At 40.9% G+C, this 18,004-nt stretch overlaps 1 protein-coding gene across 1 annotated transcript in view; it reads left to right on the top strand.

Annotated features, from left to right (window-relative positions):
* AGK (acylglycerol kinase) overlaps positions 1-17,508 on the top strand; it is a 50,986-nt gene extending 33,478 nt beyond the window's left edge. The window contains exons 9-16 of the mRNA XM_019474390.1: positions 1,467-1,536; positions 2,318-2,397; positions 4,492-4,549; positions 6,767-6,914; positions 8,035-8,132; positions 10,786-10,856; positions 15,210-15,294; positions 17,039-17,508. Of these exons, the coding sequence (XP_019329935.1) occupies positions 1,467-1,536; positions 2,318-2,397; positions 4,492-4,549; positions 6,767-6,914; positions 8,035-8,132; positions 10,786-10,856; positions 15,210-15,294; positions 17,039-17,176 (748 nt within the window). The 3' untranslated portion in view covers positions 17,177-17,508. The remainder of the gene's footprint in view (positions 1-1,466; positions 1,537-2,317; positions 2,398-4,491; positions 4,550-6,766; positions 6,915-8,034; positions 8,133-10,785; positions 10,857-15,209; positions 15,295-17,038) is intronic.
* Positions 17,509-18,004: the final 496 nt, after the last annotated feature.

The following is an 18,004-nucleotide window of genomic DNA, read 5'->3' as shown; positions in this document are numbered from 1 at the left end:
AGTAAAAAGGCTAGTCAACTAAGCTTTCTTTTCCCCACACTTCATTTCTTTTCAATTTTTACCTTCCTCTCCTCCCATACTAATGAATATATTTCTCCTTGCTCCTGAAATCTGTTCACTCTGGTTCTCCCAGTAACTCATTAACATTCTTCTTTGCGGAACCCTTGCTGGTATCCATCATACATAAAACCCACGAGCCAACTGGCATAACATCCTTCATTAAAACTACCAGAGTGCTTTGAAGCTCAGCAAGATGGACAAGGCTGTAATCAGCAGCTAAGATTAAAATAATAATTTATGTTTGGGTTCTAAAGAAGCTGTTTGAAATGAATGATCTTCTTGCCCCAAGGTAATGAACTGTGCAGGTGAGACTGCAGCATATTGGTGAAGTTGAAAGGAATTTGGTCAATAGGCTGCTTAACAACCCACGCGAGTAACAGAACCTGACTTAGGAAGTGCAGAAGTGATATTTTAAAAAGAAGTATTTGGGCTTTGGTTCCTTCTGCACTATTAGATCTTACCTTTGGAGTGTAGGAACTGTAGAGGTCTTACAGAAAGATAAAAGTTAGGAGAAAAGAAGGCTGAGGGAAGAACAGCTTCCTTCTCTGTTTCAGTATTCTAAGCCTGATGAAGCCAAGGGCAATTTCTCCTGCTGATTCACATGAATATTGGGCTGGATCTGAAAACTGCATTTGGTTTTGGATTTTTTTCCCTGTCCAGCTGAGACACTGGAAATGTGTGCAATGTGGAATTTAAATTTTACCCCATTTTGAAAATAAGGAAAGGGTTTTAATGAAATACATGCTTCAAGGTCTGAACATAGAGACTTCTTTATGAACTTGAACACTTTGGTTACAAAATCTTTAGTGCCACGCTTTACGACTTGAAATAAGAAAGTGCCTTAGCTACTGTCCACAACTTAATGGAGACCAAAACCACATGAGCACTGCTGATAGGTAGGTTTATGTTGCTTGAAAACTTCAAAACAAATTAACATACTAAGGCAATTCAATCTTAGACACATGAATTTAGACCACTCATGACCACCCCCTTCTCTCCTGGGTTGTTATACTTGCCACCAATAAAATAAAACCATGATTTTGGTCCTTAGTGTGTTAAGTATCTGAAAGAGCAAGTAACAGAGTTGGCGTGTGATCTGCCGGATTAGCTGAAGAAGGAGGAATCTCTGAAAAGCTTAGGCTGAGAACTTCCTTTTGCTTTTCGTGTCTTTTGCTGTTTGTTAGAATGCAGGCTTTGTCATGTGTTGCAGCCACCCAGTTTGCTTTCTGATTTCAAGGAAGTGCAGTACTTTGTCAGAGTTCTTTCCCTGGGATGGTTGTGTTTGCTGCAAAAAAGCCCCACCTGGACTCGTAGTGGGGTTTGCTGAAAAAAGTGTAATTTTAAAGCTTACTCTTTTCCTTCCTTCCTGTTTGTTTTCCTTTGCTTCTTTCCTGTTTGTTTTGCAGACATATTACTAATGCTACATTGGCCATTTTGAAGGGAGAGATGGTTCCACTTGATGTCTTGCAGATCAAGGTAAAAGCATCTGCTTATTTGGCACCCAAAGTTCCTAAAACTTTCCTATTCTCATGTTGTTCTGTTTATATGGACTGCTTTTCCTCTGTGTAATGCTGTCATGAATTTTGGTTTATATCAGCAGTTCTGGTAGCAGTCATTTGTCCACTGTATGCTATGAAATCAGATAGTCTAAACGGGAGAAAACACTAGGATGCCTGAACATCTTTTTTTGAGGCTCAGAGAGTATTGACGAATAAAAAACTTGCTAACACCGATATTTCTGTAGAAACGGTGAGAGGTAACAATAGCTGTCTGAGCTGATTTAATGCATTCATATGTATTGTGGAGTTAATAGCTTGCTTCTACAAACTGAAAAATGTGAAATGGGAAAATCTTTGACTATGTCCCGTATGGTTTTTGAATAGTATTTTTCTCTTATGTTGTAGAATGGACATTTCTGCAGCAAGAACTTAGTGTCACTGTGCAGAGCTCCTTGCTTTTGGCTGACAATATCCACAAAATGAAATGGCTATTACTGGGTGTGCACTCAAACTCAATCAACCTCTTCAAAATTTCACCTCTTATATTCCTCTCTGGGAGCAGATGGAATGTATAACACTTAAATTCTGCTTAGTTTTATTGCTGTTAGCTATTTATCATACCTCTTCCGTGAAATTTCACTTTTGGGATTAATCAGAAATCAGTTTTTATATAGAAATGATATTTTCCTAGCTGCAAAAAACAAAGTTGGAAACAAGATAAGAGAAAGCAATTTTGCAATGTTTATTTTGCTTTACAGGGAGAAAAGGAACAGCCTGTGTTTGCAGTGACTGGTTTAAGATGGGGATCTTACAGAGATGCAGGAGTTAAAGTTAGCAAGTAAGAAAATACTGTTTTTTGAAACTGTACCTTTTTTAGCATCTGTTGCCTAAAAGGACATACCCCTCTCTTGTAAAGAAGTCTTTTCAAATGCCTGTAGGCATTTGCCAGGCAGAGGCACCCACTCTTGTTAGGTCTCTCATTACACACATGGGAGTGGAAGACATTTCAGCATTTTTGTCACTTGAAATAAACACTTATTTGGTGCTGACCTGTTCTTTTAAGTATTTACTTTCTGCTTGCCTTGTGGTGCCCACTTCTGGAACTTTATTCAGATTGTATCAGTGGGAAAAGCTCTCCCTTGGGTAAAGTCTAAGTAAAGTAATTGGCCATTGTTTTTCATCAGTTGCCGATGAAAAGACACACGCAGACTCTGTAACTCAATTCCAACAAGGGACATCAGATGCAGTAGAAATGCCCTTCAGTTCCTGCCAAAAATGGCATGGACCGTGCTGTCTGATGACTGTTCTCTGAATGCTAAACTAATAATTGTTGGGCTTTCTCCAAATGGACACTTAATATGCCACTGTCTGTGTATCAAATGACTAGCATTATCTAGTGAAGGAACAGCAGGGCCAAAGCAGTTCACTTCTCAGACTGTTATGGAGGAATTGCAGCACATGCCTCTGCTGCACAGCTATAAGGAAATACCATGTGTTTTGGGAATGAGCTACCTTTGTCAGGAAACAAGAGGTAGAAGACCTCTGGAGTCTGGCTGGCAGATATTTGAGTAGGATTGAGAGGTGATATGGAACGGGGGAGATGCAGTAAATGGCCAGGGTGTTTGTCCCTGGGAAGCAAGGGACATGCTGCGTAGCTTGTGTAGGTGCTGACTTGGCTATGCTGCAGCCTCTCCTGCTGACTGCAGCCCCAAGATTAAGGAAGTGCACTTTTCTCCCCTCTGCACTCTCACTAGGCTTCCAGCACATGCCCTGTTTTTTGCCTAGTGTCAGCCTTCACATCTTTTCCTGCAGCAGTTCCCTTTCGTAAGAGTCTTTTGGACTCAGTGCTGGAGGCATGACAGCACCTTTTGGACTTGGGGCAGTGTGAACGTTTTCAAACCTCATTCTCTTCCATGAATGTTTTTGAATGCGTAGAAAATGTGCCCAGCTTGGAAAGCACTTCAGCCACAAGTGAATGGGTGCTCAGAACGTGCTTGGGACAAGGACTGTGTGTGCTTGTCCTGTTTTTATACTTCTCCCTAAGCATCCACTTTTGGTCCCTATCAGAGATGGGTTATTGGGCTAAATGAATGTTTGGTGTATTCCAGTACAACTGATCTTATACTTACAAGAAGGCACCTGCTATAAAGGGATTCGAGCCATAAGCCCCAGTTTCAGAAATTTCTCTGGCTATCCCTCTGCTAAGCACTATCCTGGTGGAGATATGGTGCTGTTTTATGTTTTTGAGGTTTTATTATTTTACAGACAATTTCACGACTTGATGGGAGTGGTGTGACAGTTGCACGCGTTAGTAGTTAATGATACACTTAAATCTGCAGTACTCTTGAGCTGATGGTGTTTAATGTGCTTTGTTGACCTTCTTTGGTGGAAGACAGTGATCAAAACGTGTGCCAAGCCTGCCTAAATATAGTCACATCTTTAGATTCTATACAATGGATTTTTATTTTGTAAAACATTGATTTTGATCTGAGAATCCTTTGGGGCAAACTGATGCTTGCTGGCTCTGTTCTTTTGTCACTGAAGCTGTTGATTTTTGTTTGTTTCCTCCAACCTCATTCTTTATTGCATATTGTGGAGACGCATCCCACCAGCTGTTAGACCACAGACCTTTAAATCATTTCCAGTTGCGTCGCATAACTAGGTAAAATTCTGCTACTGAGATGTCACGCTGCCTGTAGTGAAGATTGTATACTGCGTTTTGCTGATCTATAACTCAGGAAAGGGATGTCAGTGCTAAGCTGCTGGTGATGTGTAGAAACTATCTTATAGTATCACAAAGCTAAAGGTTGTAGGGGAGCACTAACTTCAGTGGCAAACAAGTCTGTGTGCTCTGACTTCATGCAAGATTTCTCCCTTTCCCAGTATCGACCCCTGGATATCTTAGAAGTTCTATCTGTGTTCTTTTTTTCAGGTACTGGTACCTTGGACCTCTGAAAACCAAAGCAGCTCACTTTTTCAGTACATTTAAGGTAAAGCGTAATTGCAAGGAAAAGTGTTTTTGTAGTTGGGAAATGAAAAGGCTGACTATGCTTTGTTTAATTTATCTGCAAGTTTTTGTGAAGGGTTCTGGTAACAATATAAAATGGGAGTGAAACTCGACTTGTTAAAAAACCTACCAATTGACAGACAACTTCTGAAGAGATGAAGGGGAGGAGGAATACTTAAAAAAAAAAAAAAAATTTCTTTACTGAGGATCTGTTGCTGCAAGATCACCAGGGGGAGCCAGTAACCACCTTTGAAACTGGAGTGCAGTAGTGGTGCTGAAGATAACCATTAAAGTGCTCTGTCACCTTTTCTCAACAGTCTTTCTTATGATGACATTTCATTCTGATTTATTCATCTGGCAGAAGTGGCTATAATTAGACTGCTCATGCACGTTGATAATCAGGCTTCCATGTGTAGCAAAATGAACATGAAGATTAATAGCTTATATGTCACCTTAAACTTACCTGTTGCTTAAAATTGATCCTGGAAAGATTAAAATTTGACCTGCATGAAAGGTGAGGCATTTTCATTCACATGCTTTTCCTGTTCTCTGAACATATAAGGAGCCTCATGAAAGGCTGTGGAAATACCCAGGAGCTGGTACGGTAGAGCAGATTGTGCAGTCCAGCCATGCTGTCTGTGATAGTGCCAATGCTTCCTTTATAGGAAGCTCCTGTAAAGAGGAGTTAAATTGTAATGCATCCATGAAAGATTTGTTTCCTCCGCCCCCATCCCCAGGAAATTTGAGGTGATGATTCTGTGTGCTGGCATTCTAGGTAGGAACCTATTCTTCACTTTTCTCCAGCCCCTTTCTCACTTCTGTTGAGTCCTTAGTCTCAGTTAGTGGCAGCGATAGTGGATTTCACTGGTGAGCTATTCGTTGTACATTAAAAAGATCTGTTTGACCTGCTGCAGGTTAAAGAGAAGTGCCCACTTCTTCTGCTATTAAGATAGAAAAGTTTTTACATGATCTCCCCTAATAGTGGTATTCATTGCTTTATGTGCCTCTTATGTTATCATTTTGTTAATTCCCATAAGAAATGTCTCCAGCCTGTTGAGCTTAATCTCTTCCTAGCTTGACTTTGCTGCTGTGCACTTCATCTTTTCTAGTTATATATATAGGCTTAAATTATCACAGCATTGCTGCTTTTCCCTTTAATCATTAATACTTATTGTTCGTGTATTGCCCTACTGATACAACCTCTGTTTGTCCTGTTTATTATGTAAGCATTCCTTGCTCTTAGAGATGTGAGGTAAATTAGCTTAACAACCTGTGCTATGTGATCCAAAACTACTTCTAAAGTTTTGTGTATAGAAAAATAATTGTATCGAGTACATGTGGGCTCTTGGTGGGTTGTTTTAGTATATACATTTAAAAAACAATCGTATTATTCCCTCCATAAGTCCTATGTTTTGAGCATTTCAGAAATTATTTATAAAACAAAATGAGAGGAAATAAACTTTGTCAGCATCTGGAAGTATTTCAGGAGCTAAGGTTCTTCTGTAGCCCATCAGTTTCTGGCACTGGAGTCTGAAATATCACCGAGAATAATGTGTTACTTTTTTTTCTTTTTTTTTTTCCCCTCAGATGCTTTATAAAGCTCACCTGACTTGCCTTAAGACCTGTTGTATTGCTCTCTATAAACACCTGACTATAAGGTCAGATCTTGATCGTTTGAGTTGTTGGAGAACAAAGGCCTGCCAGGTTTTAGTGCCCCTTGGCTGCACACAGCACTGTAGTCTTTGCCTGTTTGCCCTAGACCCCGCTGTGCAGTTGCTCTTTGAGGTTGCCTTTGTGCCATGCAGAAACCAATTGTTCTTTCAAACATTAATGTGGACCTTGCGGTTTTGGTTGTTCCCTCCAGCCAGAAGTAGCTGTGTCACCCTGTCACACATCAGCAGCAAAGAAAACATCCCTTTACCCTCTGCTTATAGAGGGGAAAATACCTCACTTCTGCGTGGGGAAGGAGTAGATTAGTAGACTTGGGAACTGTGGGTAATCTGCAAAAATGTCTTCTCGCATATGTACCTGGAGGCTGGAGAGCAATAAGGTAGGCTGAGGCAGTGGTGGGATCTGGGTAGCTCTGAAGGAGTACTTGGGAGCACAGAATAAATAGGCTGAAGGACTAAACAGAATGAATAGGTAAGTACTCAACAAAAGGCCCTTTATCTTCTGTCTTTCCTTTCCATGTAAATCCAAGGAATGGCCTCAGAAACATCAAGCTGCTCTCATGTATCTGGGTCCAACTGAGAGACCTCCAGAAGAGCCAGAGGAGAAACCGTCCAGACCTCCTTTGTACATGAGGCTTTACAGACGACTTTGGTTATACTGGTCATCTCCTCCAAAAGGTAAAGTGAGCGTATTTTGGCATAAACTCACAGGCAGGCTTTACTCCTCTAATAGATCAGAGAGGGGTGGGGTTCTGCTTTACTTTTCTACTTTCTCATATTTATATTATTATTGTTATTGTTATTATTGTTATTAATTAAAACTGTGACTTTGTCAAGATAGTTACAGTGATATCTGCCAGAAATGGAACAGAGTAGTCCTGTCAGTGCTTGTGGTCTCATAAACAAAAATGCATTTGTAAAGAACCCAGGGTGTTCCCTAGGCTTGCAGTTGCTTGCCATTGCTATGGAAGCCTCCATAGGTGATACTTGGCTCTTATGGGTGAGTTTCTTGAAATCTTCCCCCTGTAGAATGGCTTCTTAGTGGGCTGGCGAGAGAGGAGCAGCCCTTGTTTTTCTGGGTGGGAGGAGTTGCTGACACAGAACAACAAATGTTACTTAAAATAGAACAATAAAACTTAGGCCATGCAGAAGCATTAAGTTTCTCTTAGTACGTTAAATTTCTTTCTGTACCATAAATTTTCTTCTGTGTGCTCTGTGATCCTCTCTTGGGTTGCGTTGTTAGCTAGGCAGTGCATGTGGCAGACTGCAGAAGGAAGGGGAGCATGTATTTTGCACAATCTTGAGTGATGCAAAGTCCTTCTCATTCCTTCTTGGCTAGCAGAGGTGATTTAGACAGAAGCGTGGACTAAGTGACCTGTATATGAGATCTGAACCCTAAGGTTTCCTCCTATAGAAAATACATGTTACCATTGCATCCTGAACATTGGATTCCTGTTTTTGTGGTAGCAGTGCTTCATGTGTTTTCTAAATGTTTCTGTAATACCAGCCCAGGAGATCTGTTAATCTCTGGGTATAAGGACTCACAGGGCTGCCATGTAATGTGCTTGATAGTTTTTCCTGCTACTGTGTGAATACTGGTGGTATTTTTTTCTTTCCTTCAGTATTCCCGAGCTCCCTTTTCCTTTTTTAAGATTTTGACGTTTGAAAGAAACAAAGCTAGTGGTCACAATGGGTCAGAGTGATTTTTGCAGATTGATGTTTCGTGCTTCATAGCAGTGAAATGATGATCTGTGTAATTAAATTCCACTTAATGATATCTTCTCTTCTGGATTCACAGAAATCCCCCAGGAGGTAACCCCGGAGGATTGGGAAGAACTGAAGCTATCCACTATTGAGCTTTCCATTGCAACTCGGAACAGGCAGCTTGATCTGACAGTAAGACTATAGTATAACTGGATTCCAAATGCTGCCGGCCCACACAGTTTTCCTTTCTTGCTAAACTCCCATTCTTGTGTCTATATAAATAAAATTTACTGCCCTATGCAAGGAGGGACCCATGACTGAATCCAGGAATGGGCAAGTTTCAGAGCCAGTGTACAAGCACTGGAGACCCATGTAAAACTGGGATGCAGTGGGATCAGGAAGAATTTGTGTAACGAGAAGGTTTCACTAGCCAAACAGAAGCTTTAGGATTGCCCGAGAGAAAACAAGGCATCAAAGTAGGCACTCCTTTCCTTCTTGACCCATGGGAGAGTGATTCTATTTTATCAACTGGTGCTGGAAGGAAGCTGTGAGCCTGAATGTCTGCCTGGTATTGTGGCCTTTTCTCTGTCTTTTGGCTTGCAGAGCAAAGAGTTAAAAAGAACTGGGACGAGAGAAAGGACAGGGGCTACACTGAGTGAAAGGACAGGAAATGCAGGTGGTTGTGGAAGAGTAGAATGAAGGGAGCAAGGGAACTGTTCCTGTCATAACCTTCTCAACATGCTCATGCTGTTCATTCACTGTTTTAAAACCTGTCTTTGGCTTATGTCTGTGTTTTGGTGCAATTTTATTGCTGTGAAAGCTATTTGGATAGATGGCAGTCTTTGATTTTACTGGAAAATGCTAACACAGTGATGCTGTACTGGTGAGCTGCCCTTCATGTCTTCCTCATGGCTGCAGGAAACCACTGCCACTACATGCAGATTAACAGGAGGTGTTGAACTTACTGCAACATGTTTCTTGCTCAGAATTCAGGGTCTTTAAGAACCTGAAAATTTGTGTTATATTGATATGTTATCTTTGTAGGATCAGTCAACCCCCAAAAAGCAGGCAAATCTAGTCTTAAAATTTCCTCCTGTTTTCTCCTTAGAATGTACCACATAAATTTTAGTTTCGTCTTCATCAGTGGCTTATGATTTGGACCACCAGTGTCCTAGTAATGGTAGAAGCTAGACAGAGACTACCAGGGTATTTGGTTTATTAGTGGTTTCTAGATGGCCCTTGAACAAAACAGTTTTGGTTGCTGAACTGGATTAGAGTCAGTGATGTAAAGTAAAAACAGACCTACCAAGAACTGAAAAACTATCTCATTGCCACAGACCTTATGCTTTCAGGATGGACTTTAATATTGGTATTGAACAAAGAAGTGATGTAGGGTTCTTACGTCTCTTGCGTAGCCTAGAGAAATGGACAAGTTTATGTTAGGGCAGTTGTACTTCTCTGTTTCTAGAGCTGGAAGTAGCTTGATACTGCATCTTTTTTTCTACAGATATGGACCCCTTACAACTGCTTTTAACTTCCGCTCTTGAGGCCATTGTCCCTGTAGCCATCAAAGCTGAACAACAGTTCTCTCAAATCGATACCAGGGCATATCTGCAGAGTATTGTCAGCCACTCCTGTCTTTCTGTCTCACCTCAGATTCGTGCCTAGGCTGTCCTGTTGAAGAGAAGCTGATAAAGCCATACAGTTGCAGCTCAGACAGTGCCAAACCTACCTCTGCAGATACAGCAAAGGAATAAAACAAGTTATACTGATAGATGCATTTATTTTTAATTTTGGAATTTTGATTGCATCTGCACTAGGACATTTGCCAGGACAGAAATGTTAAAATAAATAAATAAAATAAAATAAATGAAAAATGAATTGCATCTTAATCGAAGGCGGTTTCCCGGCAAAAGCTTTACTGTATACTTGGTTTAAGGGCGGGCTGTAAATAGAAAAGAAGCTAAGTAAGGAGTTTAAAGGAATGATATTGAGAACGCTTTGACTTCCAATTTGTATTGTTTAAAATTCTCTTACTGTAGTGCTTGGTGGCCAAATGTTGCATCATTGTACTATTGCTTAAAGTCCTGTTGAAGAGAAGCTGATAAAGCCATACAGTTGCAGCTCAGACAGTGCCAAACCTACCTCTGCAGATACAGCAAAGGAATAAAACAAGTTATACTGATAGATGCATTTATTTTTAATTTTGGAATTTTGATTGCATCTGCACTAGGACATTTGCCAGGACAGAAATGTTAAAATAAATAAATAAAATAAAATAAATGAAAAATGAATTGCATCTTAATCGAAGGCGGTTTCCCGGCAAAAGCTTTACTGTATACTTGTTTTAAGGGCAGGCTGTAAATAGAAAAGAAGCTAAGTAAGGAGTTTAAAGGAATGATATTGAGAACGCTTTGACTTCCAATTTGTATTGTTTAAAATTCTCTTACTGTAGTGCTTGGTGGCCAAATGTTGCATCATTGTACTATTGCTTAAAGTCATGAAAGACCCATTGATTAGAAATCTTTGTGAACAGAAGTAAACCCAAGCTATCTGCTATTACTGTCTTCAGTAAGTGTGTGAAATGCAACAAGAAGCCAAACGTGAATCATTATTTCACTTCTTGTGGTATTTATTGTTGAGTAGTCATCAGTGAGAATTTACTATCTATAATTTATAATCCCAATCTCAAATCGAGAGTGGAAGAAAGCATGAAATGCAGAAATGCATCTTCTGCCTCCTTTTGTGGGACAAAGGACTGGGCATTTTGTGAACATATTGCAGTATCATGGGTGTGGCATTTTGAACTGTTAACTGCTTCATTTCTGAATCTCTTTTTGCATAGCGCACTGAAGACTTCATGGATATTTGCATTGAAGCAGATACTGTCAGCAAAGGACAGTTTGTAAACAGAGGGTGAGTATGGGAAGGCTGCAAAAAGGTGATGGAATCTCTGTATGAGTCCGAACACTGATTCCTGAGAAATGTGCTGTTTTTCTCTGCTCTTGTGCTGCAAAATTCAGAAGCAGAGGACTGCAAAGGACACCAGTCAGTAATGCTTCATGAGGATTACTGATTTTGTTCTTTAAAATTCTTACTAATTCTCTCTTTCTGGAAACAAGGCAGAGCAGTCTACCTGGAGTTCTTCCTAGCTTCTGAGTTTGCTATACCTTTCATCTTTTTCCCCATTGCTATTGATTGGTGCTACTTGGATAATACTGTCATAACCGAGTTTTATAGACAGCCATACAGACTTAGCCCCAGAATCTTTTAGCCCTAGCTGCTCAGTGGTTTGAGAGGCAGGTCACAGAGCTGACATGTTTGTACTAGTGGTACCTAGGATTTTTGAACTCTGGTTAGGCAGGCCCTGCTTCTAAGTGAGGGGCTCCCTTGGCTCAATAATTCTTGTGAGAAATTAGGTCTGAGCTGGAAGAATTTTTGGAAGATGAGAATTTAAACAGGGACTTTAAGCAAATGTATTGGTGCTGCTTGCACATAGACTAAGAGTGCTGCAGGTATGAAGAAGCAGCATGTAGAGAAAGTGAACATGTATTGCTTCCTTTGTGCTTGGAATGTTGCCTTGTAGTGCATTTGTTCCTCCTGCTCTCACCAGACACACGTCTGAGCTGCTTTTTCCAGCTCTTCCATACAGTCCCACTAGCAAATACGTTGCATTTCAGTGCAGTTTTTACCAGCAACAGATTTTCCTACTAAATCCAAGAGTGCTCTTCTGTACGTTACCTTTTTATTTGCAAATACTGTTTTCTAGTCTTAGAGCTCCCTCTAGTGAAACCAATGGAAAGATTTCAACACATTTTTACCTGCTTGTCATCACCCTAATAATTCCTGCATGTATGTCTTGTTTATGATACTAATAGCAGCAGCAGGCCCCTTATTTGAGCATCCCATGAGCCTCAGTGGGTATAGGATCTTCTGACCTATGCATACCCAGTAGGTCAGGTTACCACCTGCAGCTGCTTTTAAATTGCATGAGGTATGTGGACTGTAGGTTGCTTGGGACTGAAATCTTTGCTTTGAAGGCTACAGAAGGAAAGGAGGAGGAGATTTTCCCATTAGCAGCAAGAGGAATCTGGCCTCTTAAAGTAGGGAGACAAAGGAGATGCTATGCTGAGTTCTTGGACACTTTGCTAGCAGAAAAAAATGTGGATGAATTTGTGTACATCCATTGAGTGTACATCCGCTGTAAAGAATGTCTGCCATGTGGACTGGACATGCTTCACACAGTAGTATGTCGCATTTTGTGACTGCAATTACATTGTCATGCAGAAAAAGCCTCTGGTGAGAGTTAACATGCCCTGCTGGCTAGAGCTAATTAGAGGCAGTACCAAAAGCTTTGAGCTGCTGTTCAAGCAAAGTTCAAAGAAACAAGCTCTTTTGATTAAATAGTGCCCAAAAGTCTGTAGGTAACAAAGAAAGAGAAGGAGGGGTGTATGGGGTGGGGGAGCAGCGGGAGGGACTGGTTAGTCCTACAGAGAGGAGTCAGAACAGAAAAAATGTGCCCTGTTTTTGCAAGGCAAAATCGGGGTGTTCAGAGAAGCCCTTCACTGCACAGTGCCCTTTGGCAGCTAGGTTTGAATTAAGCCCATTATTAGAGGCTCCCCATTGCCTAGCACCAACAGGGTTTGTCTTTGGAAATGTGTGAAGAAGCTCTTTCTTTTTTCTTCCTTTTTAATGCATAGTTTTAAACTCTGCCGGAATTTGGGGGGTTGAAAATGTTTTTAGGGAAAATACCTTATCAGTGCAGATACCAATTTATTTTTTTTTTTATATTGAAGAGGGCGCTGACACGAGCTGATCAGAACCGATGGATCACACAGAAGAAACCACACATCCAGCGGGAAACTACCATGCAGGCTCAGGCAGTGTGCGTGTGTGGGGGTGTGGCAGGGTGCATCAGAGTGCTGGAGGGCAACTGCTGTTGGTTTTCAAAGAAAGGAGTAGGTCATCCCAGGTGTATAAAAGTGCCCTCCGGCTGTGGATCAGATTTGTGTGAACAAGAGCATCTGCAGGAGGGGTAGAGCTGAATTTTAGGATAAGGTGGAGGAAGAACAGGTGGTTACACTGCAGTGCTTACTAAGAAGTGCTGGAGCGAAGGAGAGCAGGGATGGTAGGTGCAGCATCAGTAGTCCACGTCCTGATAGCCAGCTTAGATTCTGTATATGAAAGTATGGAGAGCTGTCACTCTAGGGCATTAATACAGTTACCAGCTATGGTGCAGAAGACTTTTTTTGGTTAGCGAGTCTTACTCTGAATCATTTCACATTGGCGGCTTCTGGAGATGAGAACTAGGTTAAAATTATGTGTGTTATCTGCAGTAGGTGTTGTGGTTCTCTCTCTGCCTGTATTTTTGTAATTCAGCGTATGGAGCGGGATAAAACAATCAATTGGAACTGTTGCTGTTAGGCTTGGTCTTGCTCCTGTTCCACTTTGCTGTCATCTTGAGTAAGGAGCGGAATCAAATGGAAATTATTTCTGATCCTTTTATACTGGGTCTCTAAAGAAGCAATCACTGCAAGTGGAGTTGTGTCTATTTGCTTCTACCAGCATTCTCCTTTGACTGATCTTTAGTTCCGTGTCTTGTCTCTTTTGAGCTTCCCTTGACCCCATAATTGCACCTATGTAAAGCCTCATTTACCTTCATGGACCAAAAAATCTACTTGCTCACCTGAGTGCAATATCTAGGACCTTGTATGTCAAACTCTGAGCAGGTTAAACCTTAAGCAGGGAATCTTGCTGCTTGTTTTTACAGCATTGTATAAACTGACAGTATTGCACGCCATCAATGATTTATAACTTATATTGCTGGGAGGATGTTTAATTCCCTTACATTCACTCATTAATCTTTTAGTATATACACATTTGATTAAAAACAAACTTTCCACAGTTAATCTTGCTTCTGTCCTTCCCTACCCTTTCCTTTGGTGTCTTGGTTTTTCCTCCGTCTTTGATTATCATCCCCTGTTTCAACCCTCTCTTCTCATGTTCTTTCTCTGGGATTTTCTGTGATTTTAAGAGGCACTTGCATTCCTCAAGGCATAGAAGGCTTGGTGTATAGGGAGTTTCTGACATGTTTTTGTGACTTCTTTTCCTGGACAATATTTAAATACACTCTTCTTTCATAGCAGTCTACAGAACAGACAGAAAAGTTGGGGACAGCTGGCATTGCCTGTTGGAGGAATATCTGTGATAATTCTGCCTTGCTTGAGAGCTGTGATACATTAACGTTGTAACTCTCTGCTGTCCCGTTTGCTATTTGTGTGTTGCTGTCTGTCTGGAGAGGGGCCCAAACTGAGGGGTTACCACCTGGGGTGTGGTGTACCCTTTGTCAAAGGTCAGCCAAAAGGTTCTGTGTGTTTTCAGTCAGGAGGCCAGAGGTAGGTCAGCATACCCAAGAGCTCATGCTTACTCTGCAGCAGCACACGTTAGGAAAAGGAATCGCAATGCGCTGTTCTTTAACAGTTGATCCAGTGACAGGACAGCAACCTAAGTCTTGAAAAAGACCACATGGCACTTGCGCGACCAGCTTTCTAAGGCAGGCAGCTGCCTTCTATGTGCTCCCATTTGACATCCACAGAAGTAGGAAAGTAGCCCTTCTCTAAGTACAGTATGTAAATAAGAATCTCACAGACACCAGAAGGGAGTAACTGACAAAAACGGGTGTATTATTTGGAATGGGTAAGATGATGATGTTCTGGGGGTTTCTTCACAAGAATGATATAAAAGCAGCTAGTAAGAAACTTCATGCTGACTGGTGTTGATGTGAAAAGAGGGTGTTTTCTTGTTTGTTCGGTTTTTAGATGGTAGTTTAGTGGTTCAGTATAACTGTAATTCTATCAGGTTTTTTAGCTTAGGGTTGCTTAGGTTGCTGGTAAGTTATGTGGGTGCATGGGACATGAGATGGTAGTCATTGATTGCAGGAATTGTACAGTTCAGCATGTAAGTGAGGAGCACAAAACTGTGCTGTATAGTCAAATATACAAAACCATGTTCAAATGTATTCAGTGAGCCTCAGAGATGAAGCTGGTTGGAGGTTGTCAGTGCATACTGTTATATATATTGACTGCAGCAGAAAAGGAAATGTCTGGTTTACTTTCTCACAGTTAAATGACAAATATTTGTATATACACATAACCTCTAAGTTTACCAAATGCATAGTGACTTACCAATCCATAATGAAGTGTCATCCCTAAAGACGGCTATTTCCTAGAGAATCATCTCCTTACCTTACCTCTCTTTTGGTTTGAACAGAAGTCAAAAGATGCGTGATCCACATACGTGCCCTGAAGGGAGTCAGTGCATCCAAGCCAGCAGATGCATCTTGCAACTTCCAGAGGTGAGAAGCTGAGGGAGTTGGAAAACTCTGTCACTTTATTTCATCATGCCAGTTGATGCTGCACATTAAGAAATCCATACTCCAAATCTGGGAGGTTGATTATGCTGCCAGTGAGACACTCAGTTTCTCAGTGCGGCAACTCAGTCCCTGACTAGGAGACACATACTGGAAAGTGGTCTGTAAACCAGAGGGGAAACTTCATTCTGCCAGTAAACAGTGACAGACCTTTTATGTAGACAGCGGTGGTGGTTGTAAAGGGTCTCTTACTCAGGTGCATTGCATATGCACACCTTCTTTTCCTTAGTATTGAAGACTGAATCCTCATCTATATTTTACCCTAGAAGGGATTGTGCTGTAGAGAAGATAAATATTAGAAGCTTTATGGAGACCAAGGAGGGTGACACAAGGCAGTGGGGCTCAGATCACTACAGGGAAGTGTCTCGAAACTTTGAATAGACGAGACTGAAAAAGAAGCCAAAACTGTATCCACCTGTGTAGTTTAGATTAGTCTTTTGTTGCCTCTTAGAAAGAAGAGGCTGTTACTGCAGCCTTGGGAAGAACTGTTTCTTGTTTTTGCAAGGACTTGAAGTCAATCTCATAGATAATTTCTATCTTCAAATGATCTGTCATTCAGCAAAAGAATTTCATATTAAGAGAGAATAGAACATGGCAAAAGGTGAAAAAAACCTGTGGCTACGAAGTGAAAATCATGAATTATGATGTCTTGATTAGCCAGCATCCTAATACTTGCATCAAGCTCATATCGTGGCAGTTTTGTGATTCTGAAAGAATACTCTGGAGTGCTGGGCTAAGTACAGCTGAGCCGTAAGTAAGGGCTGTGATATAAAATGAGCTCTTCATACCGCAGCTGCTGCAAAGACATTCAGAGTATATGTGCATGGCACAAAGCAGTGCTGTTCAATTCCTTGACCTAGGTCTTACGAAGGAACTGGAGGCAGCTCGGATGAGTCTCACCAGCTTTGCAGAGAAGCGGGATATGTTGATCCAGGTGGACTGCTATACCTCTAACTTCCAGGACCTATGCTATTTCCCTTTAATCTGTGCTGTTCTGGTGTACCAGTTCACTTGGAGCTAGTTTGAGTATCCGTGTAACGTAGCCCTACCTTGAGTCAAGTGCATGCAAAGCAGTCACCAAATTTGTTTAGGTAAACTCAACCTGCCATTTTGATGAATGGTTTTAATCATTGGTGACTTTATCAGCGTTATAGAAAATGCTCAAGAAAATTCTACTGCTGAATAATTCCTGACCCGTGAATTACTTTGCATCTCATGTTTCAGATCAATATAGTAAAACAATACCAAAAGGTGTTTGTAACATGGATTTAATAGGAGTTATTTAACAGGCACTTCTGCGGATTAGCTTGTGTCACCACTGGCAGACCAAGATCTAAGTGCATATAATTGTAGTTCCAATAGCAAAGAATCCTTCAGTATAAACAATGTGGGTCATTAAAGCTCCCTAGCATTTAATTATCACCAATTAGCAACTAAGTGAGGTAACATCTTATGCAACACTCTTAATATATTATGTGCAGTGCAGGATAGCTCTCACTGTGTTGTTGAGACCAAATGGCTGGAAGGCATAGGGAGGGGGTCATCTTGGTTAAGACTCAGCTAAGTGTTCAACTGTAGTCTATTAGTAAAATCAGGTATCAGTATTACAGCATTGCTGAAATAATCTGTTTAATGTTTAACCCTGATCAGCACTGTTATCTGTACACAGGGCACTGAGGGATCCTTTGGCATTGATAATGAGGAGTATGAAGCTATGCCTGTGGAGGTGAAGCTATTACCCCGGAAACTCCGGTTCTTCTGTGATCCCAGAATGAGAGAGCAGATGCTCCATGCAGCAGTACAATGAGAATTCATGTCAAAGGGGCCAGTGTTTACCAGTCTTACCAGGGTCTCTTCAAGGCACATGAGACCTCACTGATTTGATTAGCCCCATCGGACTAATAAGCCGTTTGGCTATTTTTATGCACAAGATACTTCCATTGGAAGTAGCTGATTTGGCTAGTCTCAAAGGGGTTAAAAACGCAAATGAAAATTCTAAGAAATGCATGTTAACTTGATGGCATCTTTTTTTCCCCGCAAAGAAGTCATCAGTGTTCCATTTACAGCACTGCAGGCTGAGTGCTGTGTGCCAGATGCTACTGCTTTAATGCAATTGTATATTAAAGTAAAATGAAAGCACACTTGTCCTTGCGTTTTAAGAGTTTAGGTCTACTTTACCTATGTGTAAATCTCGCAAAACCTGGGATCTTGGAAAAGTTTATTTCGGGGGAGTAATGCGAAGGAGGTCTATGAAATGTTGGAAGCACCACATTAAAACAGGCGGTTGGTTATCTACTCTGTCACAAAATAACTTGGAGATCAGTGATACAAAGCTTCAGAGGAAGTTTAAAAATTCCCCATATGCATCTGGATAAGATACTTACATTATTTTTTTTTTCATCTTGCCAGATTCAACAGCACAGAGTTCCAGTTAATAATATAGTAGAAATATATTCCTCTGATCAAGTTTAGGTATGTTATACAGAAGCAAATTGGAAAAATGTCATCATTGACCCAAAGCTGTATGAAGTACATGTGGAAAGACTCTTTAACAAGCCAAATGAGTCTTTGTAAGTATTCCTTTTATTCCTGTAGTAGTATAACACAAATAAGGGCATCCAAATAACTTTTTTAT

This window comes from Aptenodytes forsteri, unplaced genomic scaffold, assembly GCF_000699145.1.
Source record: "Aptenodytes forsteri isolate BGI_AS27 unplaced genomic scaffold, ASM69914v1 Scaffold56, whole genome shotgun sequence".
Classification (NCBI taxonomy): domain Eukaryota; kingdom Metazoa; phylum Chordata; class Aves; order Sphenisciformes; family Spheniscidae; genus Aptenodytes; species Aptenodytes forsteri.
Note: the sequence above shows the minus strand (reverse complement) of the source record. Positions and strands in the feature narration are given on the sequence as shown.